At 39.9% G+C, this 18,368-nt stretch overlaps 3 protein-coding genes across 3 annotated transcripts; 2 read left to right on the top strand and 1 right to left on the bottom strand.

Annotated features, from left to right (window-relative positions):
• The first annotated feature begins 241 nt into the window (after positions 1 to 241).
• On the top strand, positions 242 to 12,431 carry LOC122780927 (ceramide synthase 2-like). The gene is made up of 11 exons (XM_044044362.1): positions 242 to 322; positions 1,712 to 1,888; positions 4,429 to 4,546; positions 5,822 to 5,940; positions 6,581 to 6,638; positions 6,839 to 6,889; positions 7,868 to 7,960; positions 8,294 to 8,422; positions 8,649 to 8,755; positions 10,033 to 10,189; positions 10,270 to 12,431. The coding sequence occupies exons 2-11, from the start codon at positions 1,713 to 1,715 to the stop codon at positions 10,468 to 10,470; spliced, it is 1,209 nt and encodes a 402-aa protein (XP_043900297.1). The 5' UTR covers positions 242 to 322; position 1,712; the 3' UTR covers positions 10,471 to 12,431.
• On the bottom strand, positions 11,537 to 14,831 carry LOC122780926 (kelch-like protein 23). Its single transcript, XM_044044361.1, has 3 exons — positions 13,863 to 14,831; positions 13,028 to 13,439; positions 11,537 to 12,924 (listed from the first exon to the last, which is right to left on the bottom strand). Exons 1-3 carry the CDS (start codon positions 14,815 to 14,817, stop codon positions 12,621 to 12,623), a joined length of 1,671 nt encoding a protein of 556 aa, XP_043900296.1. The 5' UTR covers positions 14,818 to 14,831; the 3' UTR covers positions 11,537 to 12,620.
• Positions 14,832 to 15,215: 384 nt separating this feature from the next.
• On the top strand, positions 15,216 to 17,700 carry lsm7 (LSM7 homolog, U6 small nuclear RNA and mRNA degradation associated). Its single transcript, XM_044044401.1, has 4 exons — positions 15,216 to 15,266; positions 15,493 to 15,583; positions 15,715 to 15,786; positions 17,107 to 17,700. Exons 1-4 carry the CDS (start codon positions 15,261 to 15,263, stop codon positions 17,247 to 17,249), a joined length of 312 nt encoding a protein of 103 aa, XP_043900336.1. The 5' UTR covers positions 15,216 to 15,260; the 3' UTR covers positions 17,250 to 17,700.
• The last annotated feature ends 668 nt before the right edge of the window (positions 17,701 to 18,368 follow it).

The following is an 18,368-nucleotide window of genomic DNA, read 5'->3' as shown; positions in this document are numbered from 1 at the left end:
ATGAGCCCTTACTGAAAACCCTAAATGCATTTTTTGTTGATGGTGAAGGAGACCCAATTAGCTTCTTTGCCTGTGGCCCCCTAGAGTCCAGGATCGTCTCTGATGATGATGCTGAAGATGCTGACAATGATGATGATGATGATGATGATAATAATGATTATGATGAAGGCAGTGGCACAGCGCCTCCTTCCCTCCCTTTCTCCCTCCTCCCTCCTCCCTCGGCAGGGGCAGGTTGCGTCAAACACGCTCCTCCTCTCGCTCTCCTCCTCCGTGGTGCCGCTGTTCTCTTCCATCCCCATCACAGGCCGCTCAGCGCTCACAGGTAACAGCGATGATTTATAAGATACGATTTATTCTTGTGCTGAATGACAGTGAGCCTTTCCCTATCTTCCTTTTCTCTATGGTATGTGTGTGTGTGTTGAAGGGGAGACTGTGCGTCAGTGAGGCTTGACGTAGTCGATGTGATGATGAGGAGATGGTCGCGATGTCACTCTTCTGTCTGTGCACGAGTGTTAATTATGTTACGCGTTGTTTTTTAATGTGTAGCTTTTCCGTCTCCGTAGATGTGTGTGTGTGTGTGTGTGCGCGCGCGCGCAGGTGGCGTGTCGCTGTGTCTCTTTGCTTTGACTGCGCGTGCTGCCGCTGCTGCTGCTGCGTGGAGCCTTTAATAATAACATGCTGTGCAGCGAGGCCCACAATCAATATGTGCAATAAAATCAATGCGATGCTACAGGAAAGAGGTTTTTACAATAATGGACTTCACACGAGGAGTGAAATCGACCTGATCTGTGCATGTGATTTAAGAATGTGCAAAAGGGGTGGGTGTGGGTGAGTGTGTGTAAGAGAGAGAGCTATAGTGTGTGTTATTGTTTTTGCAGCTTTGTGGGGACCAACAATCGTATAATAAACCATACCGAGTGAGGGAAATTTGGCTGTTTCTCACTTATTTTCTTGTTTAAATTGACTGTTTTGAGGTTAAACCCTGGTTTTAGGGTTAGAATTGGGTTTAGGTAGGAACTTAGTTGTGATGGTTAAGGTAAGGGTAAGGGGCTAGGTCATGCATTATGTCTATGTGAGTGTCCTCACTATGAATGAAGTATAAACGTGTGTGTGTTTACGTGTATACTCGTTTTTGCTTCCTCTTCAAGGACAACACTGACCTTGTAACCAGTGGTTACCAATAGAGACCAAAACGTGGTCTCTCTCTTCTTCCTCTCTCTCTCTCCCCCCCTCTGTGTATGTGTGTAAAGAGAGAGAGAGAGTATGTGTAGAGAGAGAGAGAGAGAGAGAGAGAGAGAGAGAGACTATTGGCAAGCATCAAGGCTGAGTTGTTTTGATTTCTTTGCACGCAAGTTATTGGAACTGGACCAGGTACCATTCTTGTTTCTGTGCTTGGCAAACTGATTTTGACCTGAATGGGTGTTGTTGTGTAATTATTTGATTGACAGAGACTCGGCTGCAACTACTACAACAATTATTGATGCATTGTTTACGTCATTTTTCAAGCAAACCAAATAAAAAAAGCATAGTTTCCTCTTGGAGTTAGACAAGTATGTGTGATCAAAAGAAGCCACTTTCTGTCCTCTGTGTGTCCCTTCTTTTCTAACCTTAGCTTGTGTTTATCTTAAATATGTATAAGGCATTAATGTTTTAACAGCCCAGGTCATGGGTCCAGCAAACACTTGAACCACTCCTCTGCTTCTTTCCTCAGGATGGAGGCCCTGATAAATGAGTGGCTGTGGCAGGAGAAGTACTGGCTTCCCCCGGGCGTCCGCTGGCAGGACATTGAGATTAAGGAGGGCGACGGCCGCATTCCTTTACCCAGGGATCTCATCTACACTTTGCCACTGGCCTTTACCTTTATAGCTCTTAGATATGTCTTTGAGAGGTGAGAAACGCCAAGATCCACTTCTTGACTGTTGTCATTGTCATTTGCCTACGAGCATGAACGTTAATGTAACAGGACTTCCCCGAAAGTCAAGCATAAGGCCAATTATATTTGAGTCCGTCATCACGTGAAAGGAAATGTTTAAAAGCACGGCGTCTGATTTCCTCTGCTTTCATTTAGACTTGCACTGGTTTGGCTGTGTGTGTTTGGTTCCTTCATTGTCTGCAACACTGTGTGTGGTTCAGAGTAATGACTCCGTTACTTGCATCAGTGCTCCAAGGAGATGGAGGGTGTAGATCAGACCTGCAATGGGAGGCAGGCATCATGAGTAGACAGATTTAGCTGCTGACTGTGGGAAAAAGGCCGTGCTCCTTGATTGTTGTGGGTCCTTAAAAGGTGTGATGCATGAGTGTGTTTGAAGAAAAGGAAAATAGTACTTTAATAACAATGTATATACCTTAATCTAATTTTATTTAATATTAAAACACACTCTCTGACTATAAAATAAGTTTTAAAACCACAGTTAACTAGTTTATTCAACTTTCTATTCAAATCTCAGTCTTTAGCTAGCAGGCATTTTATTATGATAATTATCAATATTATCACGATTTTTATCGTGATAACTTGTTTGGCCACCTAGAAGTAGGTCAAGATTTGTTTTTGCATGGTTACCGACAGATGACAGAGATGGATCCGCTGATAAACTGAACAATTAGATATAAGGGATGGGACGACACCACTTTTCTGTGTCAATACCGATATCACAAACTCGAGTATCCTATCGATCCCAGTATTAGTCCGACACAGTCATTTTAGACCATTTATGAACTGTGAAGACATAATTCTCCAGCCAGTGTAACAAATATTGTTCTCCCAAAAAGAAGAAATAAACTACCCAGCTTTTGCTGATTTTTATTTACATTTTTACAGTCTGTGCATCGTGAATCAAGCAATATATATATCGGACATTTGGATAGATTTTAGGTGTTTATCTGTCCGATATCCGATCCAGCGATTTTGACCAGTATTAGACCGTGTATAACTATCGATACACGAATAATATTGTGGAATATCGTGGCGTGATACCATAATGATTCTTTGAAACATTGAATCAAAGATTGGCAAGATTTTATGCAGATACAATTGTTGCTGCGTCTGATTTATACCAATACACAGCTCTAGTAGTAGCTGTATAAGTTTGAGTCGGGGGCTGGATAATAGCATATGATAAACTTCAACATGCGGTGCCTGTGTGTGTGGTAGAGGCAGACGTCTGTGTATTATGTTACTGTTGTTGTGGGGATTCTCAGGTGTTGCTCGTGTGTGAATAGCGGTCAAACAGGTGGAAGGTGAAAAGATGTGTCTTCATTTGATCCCTGTAGTAAGATAAGTGGGTTTATGTGTGTGTATCTGTACTTGTATTTGTCACCTTTTTGGACCTTTTCTGGCATTAACAGGACCAGTGTTCAGACCAAAACCTGGTTCTGATGAGGCAGAACCTAATTTTTAAGGAGCTGGTTAAGTTCCTTAAACATTAGGCCTATGATTTGAATTGTTGTTAGGTTTAGGTATTAACGGGTATGGACAAGGCTTTGTTAAGGCGTTTTAAATGATAGGTCTTAAAGGGATAGATTATGAGTGTGTGTTTGACTAATTCCTGTAACCAGAGACTGTGTGTGTCTGTGTAAAGCTACCCTGACCTTCTCGCTCTCTAGTCTAACCCTGCTGTCCTTTACTTGAGGATGGTGATTATCTTTTAGGTAGAGTTACTGTACACATGTGATTATGTGTGCACACAAGCACGTCTCACCTGTGCTCATACAGTCACATTGTCCCTCCCCTTCTTTTTGCTCCTCTGTTTGTGTCCATCTGTATGAAACACACACGCAGATCAAATGTCCCTCGATGCCATATCAGCTAATGACCAAGGCTGAACTTGCCAAATGTCACTATATGCCCATGGGAGAGACAGTACGGGCTGTCAGGGCAGAAGAATAACGAGCTATCTTGTTGCTATTACTCTGTACTATGGTGGGGTGAGATCACATTGGACAGCTGTTTGATGTGGCCTCACAGTACGTCCTCTTGAATTACGACCCAGTGTGTTGTGCTATGACTATAAAAGAGTGCGTGCAGACAATTATGATATTGCTAATTATATTTTTGTGCATGTTTTTTGCCCTTTCAAGGCAAATTGTATTTGTGATGTTGTGCTATACAAAGAAATTAAAGAAAATTGAGAAGATATTGAAACAAATGTCTGCATTTTTAGCAATTTAATTACAGTGTTAGTAATTAAAAAAGGGTTACTTTTATACTATGATGTGAAATATAATATTCACATCATAATTTTGAGAGGTATAGACTCTGTTTAGTTGGGTTTTAATGGGTTTTGGTTAATGAAAGTAATGCAGACGTGTGAAAAGTTTTGAAAAAGAGGCTTCAGTATCGACCAATGCTTGTTAGCCACTGAAAAACAAAATGAAGATTGAAGATGATGATGTAGAAATGACATTTTATTTTCCTCTGTGTCCCTTCAGGCTCATTGCTTTCCCGTTTAGCAAATATTTAGGTGTGAAGGATCAGATTCGTGTTCGAGCTGCTTCCATACCAAAGCTGGAGATCTTCTATAAACAGAACAGCCGGCAACCATCGCAAGTTTGTATTTCTTTTCCTTTTTATTCTGCTGAAAATCCTTTGTGAAAGCAGCAACTTCCAAGGCCGCTTTGCTAAGACAGAAACCCTCTAACTTCATGTTAAGTACTACAAACTCATCTACATGTTAAAGGTCCAGTGTATTTTCATCTGGCAGAAGATAGATTGTAGATAAAGAAAGTTACTGCTACAGTACCTGTTCAATGTGAACTTGTTTTTTGAGGGGGCAAATATAGCACCTTTCTGTCTAATTTTGTACTGATAAATCATCATAAAACATCAAAGTTGTTATTGCACACTCTGGTGCCCTTAGTTAGCCACTTGCTTGGTTTAAAGTCTTTAAAGATATATTTTTATAAGTGAACAATCACCTGATTGACAGAGGTTGTTGTTTTTCATGACCCCAGAATGGGCCTTTTATATTTTTATTAAGTCGGGTCAGCTCCACAGAGGCTGTCGTTTTCGATCACCATGTTACTATGGTAGCCCACAAACTAAACCTGTTTTAAATTTTACGAACAAGGAACGGATTTTTAAAAAGGAAGTAACCAGTGAGTGAACTGATTATGATGTGTTCAGTCTTCAGTAGATGTCATCGTCAAATGCTTCACCATGAGAATGCTGCCTGTTCTCTTAATCACTGTCATTGCCCTTTTTTAACTGCTAATTACAAATGCGAGGGAACCACAGACGCATCAGAACAGCAGACTCGACAACTGCTCGACATGTGTTCACCCTTTCACCGGTGAACTGGTGTGTACAGGTAGTAGGTGATGTTCCGGTAGACGTGGAAATTCTCCTCCCACCTCTTGGTTTCATTTGGCATTGTGACACTGAAAGTTCCTGTGAGGACAAACAGGGTTTGGCACCTGTCACAACAAGACGTGACATGACTTTTCCTATTAAAAATCCACAGGTCTTTGAGAGCTGCTCTGTGTTTTGGGTCTGCGTGCATAAGTGCATGCACATGGGATTGTTCATCTGCATGTGTGGAGTCCTCCGTCTTTTTCCGTGTTTTCTTATTTGAAAATCATCTGGTTTGTACGGCGAGCAACGCACGTGTCAAGCATTTGCTGTCCTGGCATTGTACACAGTACTTTGTATTTGTGTCACATGTGCAGTTCTGCAGCTCAGACACTGAGAGAGTAGCTTTTTGCACACTTTACCAAGAAATGTATGCACATGAAAATAATAATAATAATAATTAAAAAAAAGTATTCTGTATTCTAACCCTGACTGTGTGCACACATATGTGTGAAAATGTTTGTCTGTATTCAGAGCGATGTGGTGAACCTGGGGAAACAATGTGGCCTCTCACAGAGAAAAATCCAGACCTGGTTCAGACACAGAAGGAACCAGGATCGACCCAGCAATACCAAAAAGTTCTGCGAGGCCTCGTGAGTTTTTCTTTTACCTAAATGCACCAATTTAACAGCATTAACTTCACAGAACAATATTTTATATCAGCACGTTCTGTACAGAGTTTAACAGCTACCCATGTTCTTATTTATCATATTGATAATGTTTTTTTTTATTTCATTATTTCATATATATAATGACTTTTGTTTGTAATATTTGGTATTTTCTTTCCTATAACTGTATATCTCTTAATACTGTATGACCACATACAATTTCCTCGGGGATTAATCAAGTATTCTTATTCTAATTAAAGCAGGTTACGCTTTTTTTTTTTGGAAGGGTTCCTTTAAGTGGAGCTGTAGCAGAGAAGAGCACTGCACCACTCACACCTTTTTTTTTTCTTTTTTTTTTTTAATTTAACAGCAGTCACTGAGTCAATTTTGTAAAGGAAACTTTTGGTGGAGTTCACGGCGGTCTAGTGTGCAAATCCCATGGTGATTTCATGGAGGAAAATGGTCGTATTAAAGTTGATTTACAGTCCTCTGTGACTTATGTCATCCTACTTGCATGATCCAGCCATATTCATATATTTCTATCTATTTCCCCTGTTTGTGTTTCTGTATATTTTTTTAATAAACTAACTCTAACAGGCGATATCGCACATACTTGTCTCTGCAGGTGGAGGTTCGTCTTTTATCTTGTAGCATTCACAGCCGGGCTTGGCTCTTTAATTAATGTAAGTCTTCATTTCATTGTCCTGGATTACACATGCAGACAGTTTATGTCTGCATGTATTAGGTGTGCATGTAAAAACACAAGTGTCTCATAGCATCAGTGGTCTCATAGTGTGATTCACCTTCTCTTTGGGTTTGAGGTTTAAATAATATTCAGATTGCGGTCTATTTCATGTGAATTATTGTTTCCTTGATCCTCCAGAGCCCGTGGTTGTGGGACCACAGAGAATGTTGGCGAGGATATCCCAAACAGGTGAGCAGGAAACACCGTGATTTTAAATAAAAGTTTTGTGAATGATTGTAATGTTGTTGATTTAAAAAACAAAAAAAACATGTCACCAAATTATATCAGACAATAATTCAAGAAGCAATCTTGCCTTGAATAATGATAATCTGTGGCATTTACCTGCATTTCTGAAATGCTTGAAAGTTGAAAGTCATATTAAAGAAATATGTTTCTTTATACTTGCACCTGTCACAACTTATTGAATGTTCAAGACTGATTTATTGATAAATTAAATGAAAATAAACAACAGTATGTAGTCTGTGTAAAAGGATTTGACCACAGCAAACACTTTCATATCCATTTCTTCACTTCCTTCATGTCACCCTGAGTGACTAAGCTAATATCTGTCTGTGCTGACAACAGTCAGGTATGCAGGCAGGTTTGCATTCCCCAGAACAAAACCAGCTCTTCCTTGTGGGTCATGACCACGAAGGAAAAAAAACAACAAAAATAAACAATGAAAAGCCACAAAACTCTCTGTCTGAACTTTGACTGATTACTGCGCCTGCAGGCGATACATCTGCTGACCCTTTTCCTTTTCTACACGTGCTGTGGTCTAACAAAGAAAAAGGATTAAATGCCACGGTCAACTTCCTTCCATTGTGTTGCTGCAGAGTTGGTGAGGAGTTTAGATTTAACATAGTATGCCACCTATTTCATCACAACAAAACACCTCATTTAGAAGGTTTTTTTGAGTCTTTATAGGAATGAGAAGAACGATTTATACGGTATGAAGTGTCGAAATCACTTTGAAATTGCAGTTAATTCCACATTCTGCATATTGCATGAACAGCATTCTGCTTGGCTGGCTGTGAAAGCTTCAGAATACAGTACATCAACAGTATGTGCTCCTGAAATGCACAGCTGAGGGAGCAGGATGTTGGAAATGCCACTAAGCACTGTCTTTAAATTTTGACTTTGTTTCATTCACTTGTTTTTTTGTAGCCCGTGGCTGAGGCTCATTACTGGTACTACGTCTTGGAAATGGGTTTCTATTTGTCGCTGCTAATGTGCGTGTCTGTGGATGTCAAGAGAAAAGTGAGTATTATGTTCATGGATCCCACACTCACATACGTACACACACTCACGCCCCACAGACACAAACGGAACGTTCTAGTCAAATGGTAAAACAACAACAACAAAACCATAATGTAATTTCTCACACATTTCTGAGGCTTTGAAGAAACTATTGCTCTTCAGCGTCTTCTCCCTTTAGCCAATTTAGTTTGATAAAAAAAAATGAGGCAGTAGAGACACAAAGATATTTGAGCTGCAACGACAAACAAACTACAGACAACGCGTAAATCTGTCTTGTCTACTGTACTTTCTCGTGCTGTGTGATTTATGTGTGTGTGTGTGTGTGTGTTCAAGGATTTCAAGGAACAGGTCATTCATCACATCGCCACCCTGTTTCTCATTGGTTTCTCCTACTGTGCAAACTATGTGAGAGTTGGCACTCTGGTGATGCTGGTGCACGATTCTTCGGACTTCCTTCTCGAGGTAGAATATTCCATCATTTTTAAAAATGTCAATATCTTACCCTTTTAACCCTCTTTTCCCTCCCTGCACCTCCCTCATTCCACTTTGAATACAGCACTTGCATTGATTGCACCTGATTTCCTATTATTGGGTCCAGTATGGACTGAGCAATGCAAAGAAATGTAGAGATTATTGTGATTACTAGCTTTTTATGAAGATACTAATCATTTTTCTTTCCTCACAAAAGTCTGCCAAGATGTTTCACTATGCTGGCTGGACCAGGACATGTGACTCACTCTTTGTCGTCTTCGCTCTTCTTTTCCTTGTCACAAGACTGGTGGTATTTCCTGGCAGGTAGGCCATGCTACTGCAGAAATGTTTGTCATCGCAGATGCTTTAGTGACAGTGTGTGTGCTTGCATCATCTTGGTTGACGGAAATGTTTTTTTCTTTATCTTTTAAACATGATACCATGATACAGATGACATTATCAATCTCATAACAACCACATCCACCTCAAAACAATCAAAAGAAACGTTTCAGCTTTACTTACTTTTGAAGTGGAAGTGGTGTACATATCTGTGTCCTTAGAATAATACTGCAAGTCAAAGTCTCCTAAATGTTTTGGTATGACATCACTGACATCTTTAAAAAAAAAAAGAAGAAGAAAAAAGTCCATAGTTGTTGTGGTCTGTAATGTTTTGTTTGACCTGTCAAGGATCAGCTCAGATCCCACGACTCTTTCTCATATTTCCTTTGACTTCACTGCACTGGTTCCTAAGCTGAGACCAGGAGGTAGAAAAGGCCTCACATAGAGCTTATTTTGTCATCAGAAGCAGAACTTAATGCTTTTACTTTTTAAGGGTTTTAAGTAGTTGGCGATGAGTGTGGAAAAAGTGGCTATGGCTGCGAATAAATTAACTTATTGTAATATTGATGTGAAACTTTTCCACATTCAGGAAGGTGGACAAACGCATCCTCAAACCTGCTCTGAATGTGGTTTATGTGATCGGATCTGAAAACACATTTGGCCTGTTCAGACCTGTCACTTAGGATGGATGTTTATATATTCTGAGCAGAACCGACTAAAATGTCGGAAAAATACCGCCTTACATGAATTTCGTATTCCCGTAGCAGCCTCCACATTAAAACCACTTGAAGCTCAACTTCAACTGTTCTCTGTGGGACAGCACAGATTAGGGTTTGTTCACTGCGGTGAGCTCGACAGTGATTGGACAAATGCAGCAAAAACATCACTTCCAAGGAAGCTCAGCTTCTCTCGGAGTCAATGGATGACGATGGAGGAACTGTCTGAAAGGCGGAGCCAGTTTTAGATTGACAGCGCTGCCTCTGTCCTGTGTGGATTTTGCGAGGGAAGTTCAGAGAGAAATAGCTGGTCGCTGTGTGTTATTTGCTCAATGGTATAGCCCATTTTCATTTGTACATATGCACTGTAATTAAAAACACTATTATAGGATTTCAGTTTTACGCAATTACCATGTTTCCTTGTTCTAGTTGTGTGTTTGCAGAATTAATGTAAGGATTTACTGTATGTATACAGTAAATAACTGGGCCTGAAATGTTTCAAAGACCAGCAACCGCCACTGGACTGTATCTGTCTGTGTTTTATAGAGTGGTCTATACTACACTGGTGGTGTCTACAGAGTTCTTCCAGCCCTTCTTTGGTTATTATTTCTTCAATGCCCTGCTGTTAGTGTTGCAAGCCCTGCACATCTTCTGGGCATATCTTATCCTGCGCATGGTCTACAAGTTTGTCTTTTTGGGCAAGGTAAGTAGAACACTTTTTTACATTAGCAAATTATAGGGCAGGTATTTATAGAGTTTGTCGACTTTTGTTTTTCTTATCAGGTCGAGCGTGATGAGCGTAGTGATGAGGAGAGTGAAGTGGACGATGAAGAGGAGGAGCATGAAGAAGATGGGGAGGAATGCAGCTGGCAGCAGAGGAAGGGTACAATTAACTCCAAATTAGCATCGCTGGCTAACAACTGTGTCCTGAACAACCTGACTAATCAGAGGAATATGAACAGCAGACTCCCCAAAGCCAGATAGTGGAGAAGCCTCACCTGAAGTCGTGTTCCCCATTGCCTATACTGGAGATTCACTGTTTTCTGACACATGATACATTTCACATCAGGGTAGGTCTGCATCGTATTTATTCAAAAGAGAGGTCAAAAGAGACACCAATGATTGTAAATCTTACACTTTGTGTTGTACGATTAAGGAGAAACAGCATCATTACTTTCACCTTTTGTAAAATAAACTGGCAAAACAAGCAGAGGGTTAAAAAAACAATCCTTCACATCTGATCATCAGAGTTTGTATTTATGCTGTTTGTTTTCATTGTATTATATTAGCTTGTTTGTAAATACCTAGTGTAGAAACTTCATTCATCCGTTCAACAATCGAAACCAAGTGTTTTGTACAAAAACATCCAGCTGTGTGATAGACTGTGTAATGTTTTTTTTAAACCGAGCAAACTAAAGCTTGAATGAGGTGGTACTTCACTCCTCAGGCTTTGTGTCCACACGTGGCTCATTGTACAGAAACTAGTACAAACATTGATTGTAAATTTGTCGGCAAACCACTTTGAAGACTATTTTTATGAAGCCTTTACTCAACAGATAGTTTCTACATTGTGTTAGTACGTGGAAAACTACAAATTACATTGTTCTGTGGATGTAGACAGTTGAGCTTGATTCTTAAAAGTGATGTGGCGCCCCCTAGTGCACAAAGAAGAACATATCCTTGTAGAGACACCACCCCGTGTCTCAAAATTGATGCCTGTATGTGTGTGTGTACTTGCATTTGTTTCCTTTTTTTAGGACATATCCTGGCATAAACACTGATCTTGTCAGGACAGTAGTCCTCATGGAGACTTGTACCTAATGAGGCAGAACCTCATTTTTGGTTAATTGGTCAAGTTTAGGGCTAAGATTTGAATTGTGGTTAGGTTAAGAGTAGGATTAAGCATTAACTGGTTATGTTAAGTTTGGGGATAACGTTTTGTTTAGGCTGTCTGAAAGAACGGAAGTCAATGAGAGTCCTTAAAAGGATAGCTGTGCGAACATGTGCTCACAGGTGTGATGTTCTACTTTAAATATAATGACAGACATTATGCGTTCTCAGTGATGTTTTTGTTAAGGTTAGCTCTGCTGTCCCTTGTTTTGTGCCTTGGCTGCTGTTTTAACACTGTTATGTGATGAACACTTGATATTAAGCTCTGTGTGTGAATACTTTTACCTGTTTACCAGACACCTGGACCAGGCCTTGCTGTGTTCATGTTAGTTTTGAAATGTAGGTGAGGCTGGTAACATCTGGGTGAGCCATAAAGAAAATGGGCATTAGATATGCATTGTGAAATGTTAGCTATTTTAGATAGTGGCATTGTCAAAGGTGTAATGGTTTATGGTTTAGATCAAGAAAAGCCTATGAAATGTAAAGATTTAATCATTTTTATATACAGTAAGTAAGGACATTTTTTGTAATGCTTTACAGGGAACAAGAGATCATTGGATTTTACATGCATTTATCTAACATACTTGAACCCAGACTTGACAGGTGTCTGTAATGTTGTTTGGCTACAGATTCACAGGTTTTTGATCATCAGGACTGTTAAAAAAACAGATAATGTTCATAGATAACACCACTTATCAAACACTATGAAAAACTGCTGTTACGTTTTTGTAGGAAAACGATGTAGGAAAGGTGCTCTGGTTTCTGTCTCTGTACTGAATCTGACTTTGAAAAGGGACGTAATTACTGTACCTACTGTGCATTGTAATGATCCAGAAAATTTAAAGGGCTGATCCACTGAATTACTTAATGACCCCCACTACAATATTATTTATTTTATTAAAGAAAAGTATAAAATACAATACTAGCAAATAGCAGGAGAACTGTTATGTATCCGCTTATGTTACACTTGACTCTTACCGTATGAGTGTACATGGATGCTTTGTTGGTTGTGTGGGAAGTTGAAGTTTTAATAAATTCTGTTGTAGAAATTTGCACTTATGTCAATAATTTTGTTGCCTGTATGTGTTGAATGTGTGTTACCACAGTCCATTTTAGGTTTTAACTTTTCAGAAACTTCATTTTATTTTTGCAGAAGCTAAAACTTCTTACATAAAAAAAGAAATTACATTTTCATTACATATAACTACAATTAGTGTTATATACAGTAGTCACATCACACACCATCACATGATCATTCTCAAGGTGACACACCCTCTGAGGGGCACAGGGCAAGGTATGGCATCATCTATCTCAATGCAAGTGTTTATATACGGGTCCATCAGCACCATGTTTGGAAATGCTTTGTTAACCCTCCTCTCACTGACCAGGAATATTTGACCACTGACTGTGGTGCAGCCACAGAAGAACTTCCTTTCCAGAGATTCCTCCTCCAGCACCGTCCACTCGTCTGTCTCCACGTCAAAACGTAAGGTTTGGCCTCCAAAAAGGTAGAGGGCACCATTGAGTTCAGTGGCAACCAGGTCATATCTAGGAATATGTTGAAAATAGAGGATGTTTGCTGTTTTTCAACAAGTTAACAAAGAAATATCACTTTGAATATGTAAAACAGAAGAGCTAAGGACTGACTCACCTTGGAAATGGAGAACAAGAGACTACATCCCACTGATCCTCCTTCACAACATACCTCTGAATTCCACTGTATACCTCCCCGTTTTCATCCAGGCCACAAGCCACATAGATACACAACCCCAGAGCAGCGGTGGCTGCCCGCTCCACAGCCCTAACCATGGGGCTGACCCCCTCCCAGCCGTCCTCTGATCCCAGGACCAGCCTTTCTACATCAGCCACAAGCCCTTCGTCCATACTGCCACCCAGGACATACAACACTGAGTCCACCCCAATGGAGCAGTGGCTGTGTCTGGACTTCTGCAAGGCTGGTGCATTCACCCAGCGCTGGTTGCCACATTCGTATACACTGACCCAGTCCACGCTAAACCACAGCACATCCCGGAAGTAGCCACCCGTCACAATCACGTTGTCTCCTACATGATGAGAACAAAATCAGTGTTTAAGCAAAAGAGACAATCAATTCAATGTTCAGTATAATAAGTTCTAATATGTAACATTTATGCATTAAAATATCTAAAAACATTGAGACTAATGTTATACAAACTTCATGCAGTAGTGTACTTACATTAGTCAAAACATTGATAACACTCTTCAAATCCATAGAAATCTTTTTTTTTTCTATTCAAGAAAGCATGTGTGAAGGAAACGAGACACAAAACAACAAGTCCAGCGATCTCATGCTGCTTCCAGACTTCCATCACACTGGATATTTTGTTACTGTTTTGACCGAGAGAAATTACATTCGGTGCATTTAAAGTGCCTTTTATTTGCACACTGTCTATAGAGGATAAATACACTTGTCATTAAAAGATTGTTGTTCATTTCCCAAACATTACCTACTGCAGCTACCGAGTACTGTGTAAGGTTCTTCCTCCGCAGAGGTGCACAGCTTTGCCATCTCCCACTGAGAGGATGAAACTGGTACAGTGCCTGTTGCTCCTGATCGTGAGGTCCGCCCAAGACAAAGAAGGTTTCTCTGGCCCTGATCCTCCTCAGTGACCTGCCTATTGACCATGAGACTGGGTAATGTTCATTCAGCTTGCGGATGAGGTTTGCTCTGGGGTCAGAGCTTTTCATTTTGGTCAAAAGTTCAGTGATAAATGTCAAAGACAGAGACTCATGCCTCACCAGCTCAATGAGCTCCAGAAAGTGTTCCTCTCTTTTAGGGTCAAATGATACCCAACGTAGGATGGCCTCCAAGGCCAGATCATCTTTAATGATGGCCAGATCATCACTGGCAAGAATATGCGCCACTGTCTCCTTAGGTAAAGACAAAAAGTCCTCTTCAGCGATGATCGCAGGAAAGTGTGTGAGCACAACCTGTTTCGCAGCAGTGTAGAGTGGAGTGCAGCCTCGCTGCCAGGCGTAAGTCATCATCCCCAAACAGTTACTCAGGTGCAGTTCACGCTCCAGGAACTTGCAGCACAGCAGCCTGGCTCGCTCGAGCTGGAGAAAGTCCGCAGTCTCAAGGATCCCCAGAACATTTTCTCTGTCCAAAACCAGCCTGGATCTCCTGGTGTGTTCCATCAAAACCCTGAAATGCTGCCGGCCCACACCTTTAATTTCAACTTTTCTTTTGCTGCTTTCTACTCCAGAGCCAAAGAACAGAGCCCTGAAGTAGGGACTCTGTTGGGCCAGACATTGACGGTTGACGTAAAAACTTTCACCTTCAACACATAGCGTGGCATCAGGGATATCAGACTCAGAGTCCTCCACATTTACAGCTGATTTGTCCTCCTCCAGTTTGCTTATCTGCTCAGGGAAAACTGTTGGTCTCAAGCTCATGGCCATGTCACGACAGACAGCCACACTATGCACAGTGCCTGTCCTTCTGCTGCCCAACACACCAACTGGTGTTATTAATAGACTTCCACCTGACTTTACTGTTGACTGAATGCAACATAGCAAAGTAGGTCAGTTTTGAAGGTCTGTCAATTATATCACATGCAAAACCATAATTTATTATAAATGTAATGCTAGTTTTGTCATGATTTATTTCATGTAATTATTATCTTGTACTCTCTCAATACAGTTTTTATTAATCAGCAACATTTTAGGTGTATCCATAGGGAAAAATCATTATACTGTTAAGGTATAACTGATATTCCTTATTAGTACATTTTTATAGTGAACATGAACGACTGAAAGCCAATGGCGTCATCAACAAATGTGAACGATTTGATTGGTGGAGCATTTCTGGGGTCATAGTTTAACTTCCGTGTCACACAGCGAACATGGCGGTGAGTTCGTTTGCTTTTCTTGCCATTCAAACTCTCTTTCACGTGTTTACACACACTTATTCTGAGTTATTCTCTTATTTTCAGTAAATGTTAGTTATTGTCTTAAGCAGAGGCGTAGAACTGTTCTGACTTAGCCAGCAAAGCGGAGCTAAACACGGGCTACTAAGTTGTTTTTGTTTGTTTGTGGTGCGCTCGCATGTGACTAACAACACTTCCTTCTGTGCAGGATAAAGAAAAGAAGAAAAAGGAGAGCATCTTCGACTTGTCAAAATACATCGACAAGCCGATTCGTGTGAAGTTTCAAGGAGGACGAGAAGGTAGGGGAATAATTTCTGCTAACAGGCTAACGCTAGTCAGTTTAGCTAGTAAGCACAGAAGCTAACGCTACATGTACGAGCTGTGTGTCCTTAAAGAATACTGCACACTTAAATGTTTATTTTTCTCATAGCCAGTGGAGTCCTGAAGGGTTTCGACCCCCTGTTGAACCTGGTACTGGACGGCACAATCGAGTACATGCGTGGTAAGTGTATAAAAACCTTCATTAGTCAGCGAGAAAACGAGTGTGTATTTAGATTGCACTAACATTTTATTGAAGGTGTCACTAATATTTGGGAGAAGACTGAAATCCCAGCCACGTTTTTTAGTAACTACTGTTTAATTAAGTAAGACACTGAAAGACATATCGCAGTTTTTATCTGAAATTTATAAAAACTCTGTAAGTGAAATGCATGTTCATATGTGTTTCCATCCACTGTTGTTAGTCAACTATTGGTAGTTTTACAGCAGGTGGACACCACAAAGGGATAGGGAGGTGCAAATTGATGACCTAAATAAAGTTAGTATATTCATGAAATCTTATTCAAAATATTTGCTTCTCTGAGGAATAATGTGGTTTATAATCTGCATTACTGCTATCAGGAGTCATTTTATTTATAAAAGGTTTTATCCAAAAGTTTATTTTATGTAGTTACAGAACATCATATTTACAGGTTTGGTATAAAAGAATGAAGAAGGCAACACAACAACAATTTCACTCTATGTGCTGTATGTTGATTGAACTGATTTACTAGAATACATCTTTATTGTTATGAAAACAACAAAAACAGTTAAGTAGCTCTTTGGTATCAGCAGCAGACAACACGCAAAAACACCCTATACATCAGTGGGACATAGATAATGAATCAATTCAATGTGTTAGTGCTGTCATTAAAGTGAAGTTGAGGTCTGTGTCTTTGGTGGTACAACACATGTCAATCACCTCAGCCACACTGCAGTCATTTTGTGGTTTCCTTTGAAACCCATTTTAGAATCCAGATACACAAGTGGCACAATGAGAAACGTGCCTGGATCAACATATCCAATGACGCTTAGTTTGAAATGATTTTGAAACAAAAAAAGATTGTGATGATTAAGTCCATCGGCTCCACATGACACTGTCTACGTTTCTTATGATAGCGATGTTTAGATCTCAACATTCCCAAGCAGGAAGCGATGTGTGTAATTTTCAGACGAGACAACTGCTAACAGGTTAAAAAATGAACTGACCCAAATAAACACCCACAAAAAGTTTCAGAAGTGAAATCAGCTTCTTAAACAACCCTGCCGTTAAGCAGTTTGTCAGGATTAAGGCTTCTTGCCACTGCTCTGCTGGTGTATGCACATAAATGCTCCTTCAGTCAGGTCTGATTGATTTTACAGTGCTTCTATTCACTGAGACTAAACAGAGGCAAAATAGAGACAACAATCGATCACCAAAAGTTGCACACTACAGATTTAATAAATAAGTTAAGCTTTTATAAATTGTATAACATGCAACTTACTGTGTCTGCTGTGTGTTCAGATCCAGATGATCAGCTGAAGCTGACGGAAGACACCAGGCAGCTGGGGCTGGTGGTCTGTAGAGGAACATCAGTCGTGCTCATCTGTCCTCAGGATGGCATGGAGGCCATTCCAAACCCATTTATCCAGCAACAGGATGGCTAACCCACACAAGCATGCACACACACCAGTAATACCAGTGAATATTTTGTGAGTGTTTTTCTTTTTTTTTCTTTTTTATTTGTTTTAATCAAAACAGGGAAACTGCATAAAAAAACAGAGCATTTTTTGTTGTAAAAATACATACGTTAATTAGCAAAGGACACAAATAAACACTTTGCTTTTGTTCCTGTCAGTGATGTGCAAATTTTCCAAAAATTTGAGTTGTAAAGAACCCACATGTTTGGGAAGTGTTAACTGTGCTGTTTTCTTTTTATTCAGGATAAGTTAACTTTTTACTCTTTTGTTTTTGATAAGAAAATAAAAATGTACCTTGGGTCTTCTTAGTTTTGTTCTCTCTTTCTCGTACACGGAAATGTAAAAGGAAAATTAACATGCATCTACCTAATAACATTTTTGTTTTTGTTGAGAATTAAAGTCCTTCAATTTAAGTTTATTCCTTAGAATAACTCAACTATCCCCGTCTTTGCATTTCCTAAAGTGTGATGTTCCATCTATGAAGACCAAAAGCACCAGTTATTGATATTTAAAGATTTTCTGAAAAATCTTTTAGTTTACAAAAATAGAATAATTTGCAGTTCTAATAGTGCTGAGGTGATTAATGAACAAATTCCAAATGTACTCTTGATCTTCTAGTGTTCAGAGGAATAATTGGAGAATGTGTGCATGTGTTAGAAGATAACCCATTTAAGACTGTAGGCTCACTGAGGATAAATTGTGGTATTAACTGCTTTAAGGTAAGGAAATGGGGTTTGTATTTAAGTTGACAGGCATTTGACAGACAACATTAAAGTGCTGTTTAGTTTAAATTACTGTGTTTAAATCTGTAATTAGAAGTGAAAAGCTGCCACTAAAACACAAGTTGGTAAGTTAAACGTCTATCTCTCTCAGCTGTAGGTGAATATGGTCATGGTAAAGACACTTGAGGTGGAGGCTGTAATCTATGTAATCTTTGTAAAAGGATCCAGGTACATTTACAGGTGTTGAGAGCCCAGGAAACTTCTACTTCCTATAGTAAAAAACGCTGAATTCCTGGAGGCTTAGCTCCTCCTCTGCTGCTCAGTCACTGTGTCAATGGAGCACAGACTGCACAGGTAGTTACTG

The sequence above is a fragment of the Solea senegalensis genome, linkage group LG14, assembly GCF_019176455.1.
Source record: "Solea senegalensis isolate Sse05_10M linkage group LG14, IFAPA_SoseM_1, whole genome shotgun sequence".
Taxonomy (NCBI): domain Eukaryota; kingdom Metazoa; phylum Chordata; class Actinopteri; order Pleuronectiformes; family Soleidae; genus Solea; species Solea senegalensis.
Note: the sequence above shows the minus strand (reverse complement) of the source record. Positions and strands in the feature narration are given on the sequence as shown.

Bases quoted from the DNA above. Each gene is read 5' to 3' on its own strand.
- lsm7 (XM_044044401.1), top strand. The intron at 15,584-15,714 runs GTAGGGGAATAA...TTTTTCTCATAG, and splicing joins GTTTCAAGGAGGACGAGAAG to CCAGTGGAGTCCTGAAGGGT. The intron at 15,787-17,106 runs GTAAGTGTATAA...CTGTGTGTTCAG, and splicing joins CACAATCGAGTACATGCGTG to ATCCAGATGATCAGCTGAAG.
- LOC122780926 (XM_044044361.1), bottom strand. From the start codon at position 14,817: ATGGCCATGAGCTTGAGACCAACAGTTTTCCCTGAGCAGATAAGCAAA. The intron at 13,440-13,862 runs GTAATGTTTGGG...CTCATCATGTAG, and splicing joins GTACTCGGTAGCTGCAGTAG to GAGACAACGTGATTGTGACG. The intron at 12,925-13,027 runs GTGAGTCAGTCC...ACATATTCCTAG, and splicing joins TCTTGTTCTCCATTTCCAAG to ATATGACCTGGTTGCCACTG.
- LOC122780927 (XM_044044362.1), top strand. From the start codon at position 1,713: ATGGAGGCCCTGATAAATGAGTGGCTGTGGCAGGAGAAGTACTGGCTT. The intron at 5,941-6,580 runs GTGAGTTTTTCT...TTGTCTCTGCAG, and splicing joins AAAAAGTTCTGCGAGGCCTC to GTGGAGGTTCGTCTTTTATC. The intron at 7,961-8,293 runs GTGAGTATTATG...TGTGTGTTCAAG, and splicing joins CTGTGGATGTCAAGAGAAAA to GATTTCAAGGAACAGGTCAT.